Below are 6,376 nucleotides of genomic sequence, written 5' to 3'. Positions count from 1 at the left end.
CTTGCATGAGCAGTTGAACACCCTGCCAAAATCCTGTGAGAAGTCCACTGGGCAAGAAAATTCAAGAATTACACCAAGAAAGTAGGGAGAGGTTAGTGGAGGACTGCAGAAACAGAGATGATTGAATTGAGAACATAAATGAAATGAAAAAAAATGATTTGAACAAAATATACTTACTTACTAGAATACTAGTAATGCACAGGAATAGAGTTCACTTATGATTATGGTAATGTGGTGCATGTGCTTCATTGAGTTCAATGCGTCTAGTCAGTCTATCATGACTGATGACTTTTATGAATATTTTTGAGCTTGCTCCAAATTAAGTATAATACATGTAGCATTAGTAGAGATACAATTAAATGTGAAATTGTGAATGGATCATGTAAAATGATAATGGCTGGTTAATGAAAAGTAATGATTTTGTAAAAAATCTGACAATTTGATGCTAACTGATGACTAGATTTAAATCTGTGGCGTATTCAGGAGTGGCTGGAATAATAATAATAATTAAAACTGGAACATAATTATTATTCAACATCGTGTGTGCATGTGTCCATACAATTGAGAATCCATGACTCTCCCTCTCTCTATCTATAGTTTAGGATAGTACTCGTGTGGTTTACTGATAGGTATCAGTGCAGTATGATTAAGTCCATTCTTTAACTGACTGAGTGTATCTCGGTCAAGATTAGCTTGTCCTATCTCTTCTCCTAACTCTATTGCCCTCTCCATTAGTTTATCTCCATCTAATACTTCATGTATTATACCAACTGCTTTTCCCTCCTCTCCAGTGTACCTTTTACCAATCAGTATGCAATCAGTGTATGTGCTGGGTGGGAGACGGGCTCTAATTAAAATAAAGAAATAGAATGACATTATGCTATTGAATTTTACTATTCAATTTTCTTTTGCACATGTCATGTTTGTACATTGTCCCCTTTACTCTTTCCAACTTGTATGTACATGTACATGTAAATCATTATCTGATTAGTCTCATACAAATTACATGATTCATGAACATGTGTAAATTTCAAGTCCTATCTTAAATTTGGACACAAGCTTCTATTTGAGGACTCTCTTATACTTTATATACAATGATGGCTCCTATTCTCTTAATGCATGTGCAGTCCCAGCTTCTAATTACAAGCTTTCATTAATTTGAGAAGGCTTTTAATTAGGACTGTACTCATGGTTTCACACAAAGTAAAGTGAGCTACACAACATACATGTACATTACAGTACTTCATGAGCTGACAAGCACTACAATACACAGTAACACATGGCTTTTGGCGTAAGTTTAATTTTATAATTTTAGTTTTGATCTGAATCAGTTAAAAATTTTCAAAACAGCACCAGGGTTTCCCCACAAAGCATGCTAAAAGATCTAAAATGTATGCTTAATAAGCTGACAAGCATTATAGTAATAGAATAAACTTAAGCTTTGGAACAACTCTAAAAATTTATTCAAAAAATATTAATTCAATTTTGATCGGAATCAGCTTAAAATTTCTATACAACATAAAAGCATGTATCAAATATTATAATAATGGAGAATTTTTAAAGTGTTTTTTGATAAAATTTGGCACAAGATAATGTATATTTACATGTCTACAGCAATTTTGAAGCAACTTTAAAAATTTATTAAAAATCAAATTATAATTAAATCAGCTCAAAATTTGTACACAACTTGAGAACATGTACAGTATAGCACAAAATTTTTGAGGGTTGTAAATTTTAATAAATTTGACTAAAAATTTATTTTGCGGATTTAATTTTTGCAAATTTATGCCATTCACCATTTTGTACTGTAATAATTTGAATTTTCGCAAAATTAATTTTGCAAGCCTTCAAAAAATTGCAAAATCTATGAAATTTACAGCCCTGTGCTATACAGTATATGTATCAAAAAAATTATAAAATTGAAAAATTCTCTCCAAGCAATTTTTGATAAATATTATTATTACTATAGTACAAGATCTTTAATCAGATTTTTAACAACTTTAAAAATTTACTAATAAAGTCCAAGTACTATGCTAGAATCATGCGAAAACCCTGCACACAATAAAAACATGTATATAAACTATATGTATCAGGAAAAATAATGGCATACATACAAAAAATACATTGTACTATTATAGCACAAGCCATACATGTACATGTATTTTGTCATTATTTTGAAGTGACTCAAAAAATTAAGAAAAGACTCAATTTTGATCAGAATTAGCTAAAAAAATTTATGCGACATAACAACATCTAAGTGCATCAGAAAATGAAATAAAATTGGATAATTCTCTTCTATCAATTTTTAACGAAATACCCTGTACTACATAAAGGGCCTTCAATAAAATTATTTATAAAATACAGAGTGTGATTCAAATCTACTAGCTCAAACTTGAAAATTTCTACATAACATACATGTAAAAACATGCATTATGTATAATGAAACTCTCCTAGCCATTTTTAATGAAATAAAACAGGGTTTTCTACAAAGTGCTAAGTAAGCTACATGTATACAGCATGTCAATAAGTTGCATATTACTGTACATGTACATGAACATTAATACACACTATACATTGTAGCTCCCAATCTCTCCTGCATGTCTCTTGTATGTGATGTGTGTATGTACTTTGCTAGTTCCATTAATGGTTTAGTCAATTCCATCTTCAAGAGTACCTCAGGCAGTGAGAACCAACCTCTCTCTCTCTTCATTAGTCTATAGTCATGTGTTAATGCTAATAGGCCACCACCTGCAAATGAATGACCTATACAAAAATATAATTAATTTATAATACATGTACATGTGTTATAATAATTAATGATTTTGATCTCTTAAGACAGAAATTAATCATCATTATTGTTATTATATCATTACATAATTATCATTATTATTATTTCTTTATTTACCATTTATTGCTGCTATTGTTATTACTGGAAATGTCAGCATTCTTTTAAATAAAGTATTCAAATTGACGTCAAAGAGAACTCTAACATCTTCAGGTGAATAAGATGGGAAGTTATCAAGGTCTAGTCCATTAGAATAGAATTTGCCATCACCAGTTGTGATCAATGCTTTTATATCTTTATTACTAGAGAGAGATAGAGACAGATAATTGGTAGAATACTAGTTGGTATATCTTGCACTAATACATGTATATTACATACAGGTTTCCCACAGTTTTTGGCATAGTGCTTATGCAGTTTCTTGTCAGTCGATCAAGTTGCTCAAAAAGAGGCCAAATTTTGTCAAAAATGACTAAGAGGGATTTTCTATTTTAATAATTTTTTCTGATACATACCGTATAACACTTTAATTTGGCAGAGTTTAATTTTGGCAATTGGCGATTTGCAAGCAGAATCACCAATATTAAAACCGCCAATCATTAATGCGCATGCTCAGTAATGCACGTGTACACAAAAATCGCCAAATTAAAAACCACCAATTACAATTTTACAGCAAAATTGCCAAAATAAAGCACTGCCAAAATAAAGCACTATACAGTATACATGTCCTTACACTGCATATCAACTTTGAGCTTTTTCTGATCAAATCTGAATTTTATTATGAATTTTTAAAGTTGCTCCAAATGCTATTTAGCTCACTTAGCATATGCTTTGTGATAAACCCTGAGTATTGGGGAAGGATTAAATTTAATTCTAATGAATACTCATCACTGATGTCAACACTCTCACGTTTCATCATTAACAAGTGCCACATACAGTCAGACCATAATTGGGTGGGGCATGAATACATGAATGATAAAGATCTACGGTATAGCAGTTCATTTTGGCAATTTTGCTAGAAATTGTAATTAGCAATTCTTAATTAGACAAACTTTGTGTACACGTACATTACTGAGCATTAATGATTGGCAGTTTTAATCCCGGCAAATTCACTGGCAAATTGCCAAATCCCAAAATAAAAACCCACCAAATTAAAATGCTATACGGCATACCATAATGTACTTGTACCTAGACAATAAACCACACCAGATCGTTTGCAGTACATGTATTGCCCCATACCTTTCTATGTCGTCCAATGCTTTGAAATATTCTTTAAAGAAGGTTGGAGTGAACCTATTCTCTCCTTTACACATTTTAATGATAGCCACTGATCCCTTGCACTCTAATGTAACTGAACTAGCAGTAGACGAGTGTCTAAATATACTGCTACTCGTAGACATCTTAAATAATGAACTAATCACTGATTTAGAAGCAGTACAGGAAAGGAAAACACGAGCAGCCATTCAGAAAATTCAGATTTTAGAATTGGGTGTGGTCCAGGGCGGAGTTTGTATAAAAATGGCTGCAAGAGTGAACTACATCTGTTCTTGTTTCTTTCACAGAAATATTTATTTACAGAAGTACAAGTATCATGTTCATTATTATGATGAGCAAAAGTTTATTGAGGACTATTCTGAGGTAAACTTAGATTGTCTTTTGTAATATCTCGCCCTCTCATAGACATTTCTACGCTGGAACTGTACCGATGAAGACCTTGCATCAATATTGAGAGAGGTAGGTAGGATTCATTATACATTATGATTGGATAGGATATGTAGTAGTATATGAGGTTGAGGGTTGTCAGGCTTTCACAATGATTGCTTCTTTATACTTTACTCATAACTCTCAGTAATCAATGAGTGTCGAGATGAGTGTCCACATGCAAACATAATTTTATACATATCCACATTATTATATTGTTACATCACATTGTGGTATGCATGATTCTAAATCAGGCAGCCTGACTTGTCTGTTTTGCTGGTAGCATTATTGCAAAGGGGCATGTTCATTTTGGGTGTGTCAGGTGAAGTGCCATAGTTTTGCCAATGTCTACTTCTTCAGTGCTAGGGAGGCATTTTTTTGACGCTCTGAGTAATTGAAAACATTACCTGTTTCCTATGAGCTCAATGCTGCTGCTAGAACCTAAAGCCTATAAAATTAATAGTCAGTCAATGGCAGGCATTTGTTTGTTCCTATTAAATTTTGGCAGATTTTCAGTTTGTATATAAATATACACATGTGTCTTTTGTCTGCACTATGCAGGTGTACCTTCTAAAGTGAACATTATGCTTATAGCCATTAGAATAATGAGAAGGATGTTAATTGGAAGTATTATTGAATGTTATTTGATCCACGTACATACACATTATGCATTCACACACAGTGTTTGTATAATAATTGTTGTTTCAATAGGTTAAGTCAGAGGTAGAAAGAAGGAAAAATAGAGGAAAGGAGCATGTGAAGAGATGTGAGATGGTTCAGAAATTATATCAAAGACTTGATCCACCACTTTATACACTGGATGTAAGCCTATTAGTTACTATATGTGTAACTATTAATTGTAGTTCATTATTAACAATTAGTATTGATTTAAAATTCAGTTTCTATTAATTAATCCTCAAAACTTTTGCCAAGCATTTTAAGGGGATATGTTGCCTTGTGCTGTTATTGCTAAATGTTGCATGAAATATGCTGTTTACTCAATCTGGGCAATATCGCAAAAACTTATTTATAATTTGTTCTTGTTAATTCACAGGAGTCTTATTTTCATTCTGATTTTCTCAGAATTACTAAGTATTGTCGTGACGAGCTGTCTCCTACAATGGAAGGACTCCTTCAAATGATAAGCAAAGAAGAAGGTAAGTACAAATGTAGCAATGATTATTTTTAATGCATTAATTATAAATAATTGAATTTCACATGTTATAAACACTAGAATTTAAATGATTAACCCCATATACTGTATAGCCGGAAAATTTGGTGGCCTAAAACTTAGGTGGTTTTGCATCAAATTGCCTAAATATACTATTGGCGGTCTCTCAATTTGGCAGTTTACTATCTTCTTTGTTCTTTAAGCACTCTCAGCTCTTCTTGAAGCTTCTCCTTGGCAGTCCTTGCCCACAGTCTTGACTGAAATAGTGAGAAATACTCATAAATACTGCCATTTTGGCATTATTTAGTATCATGTACTTACAATGGGGTCCGCCCATCATTGCAATTATTATTGACGGTTATAATATTGGCGGTTTTGTTTTGAACAGTCAATCTGCCAAATTTAATTCTCTGTCGCTATATGGTGTATTATGAAGCTCTTTTAATTTTTTACATTGATTAGCTTCACGAGTATATTCATTTCCTGTCTTCACTGATGAATTCTGCAGACGTTTTCTTGATGAGTTGGATCATTTTGAGAGGTCAGATCTTCCTAAAGGACGTCCTAATACAATGAACAACACTGGGGTGTGTTTATGCATGTACATGTATTTATTAAATAGCACCTACATGTATAATATATGGTACAGTTGAGCCAAACTCTAAAATTAATAAGTTTTATTTTCTAATTTTTATAGCACTGAAATACATGTACATGTACAT

The 6,376-nt window shown here is 32.3% G+C and overlaps 1 protein-coding gene across 1 annotated transcript; it reads right to left on the bottom strand.

The window, feature by feature from the left end:
- Positions 1 to 352: 352 nt before the first annotated feature.
- Positions 353 to 4,279, bottom strand: LOC109581807 (enoyl-CoA delta isomerase 1, peroxisomal-like). Its single transcript, XM_019996207.1, has 4 exons — positions 4,022 to 4,279; positions 2,906 to 3,087; positions 2,628 to 2,763; positions 353 to 847 (listed from the first exon to the last, which is right to left on the bottom strand). Exons 1-4 carry the CDS (start codon positions 4,243 to 4,245, stop codon positions 592 to 594), a joined length of 798 nt encoding a protein of 265 aa, XP_019851766.1. The 5' UTR covers positions 4,246 to 4,279; the 3' UTR covers positions 353 to 591.
- Positions 4,280 to 6,376: the final 2,097 nt, after the last annotated feature.

Source organism: Amphimedon queenslandica, unplaced genomic scaffold, assembly GCF_000090795.2.
Source record: "Amphimedon queenslandica unplaced genomic scaffold, v1.1 AMPQUscaffold_13418, whole genome shotgun sequence".
NCBI classification, from domain to species: Eukaryota; Metazoa; Porifera; class Demospongiae; order Haplosclerida; family Niphatidae; genus Amphimedon; species Amphimedon queenslandica.
Note: the sequence above shows the minus strand (reverse complement) of the source record. Positions and strands in the feature narration are given on the sequence as shown.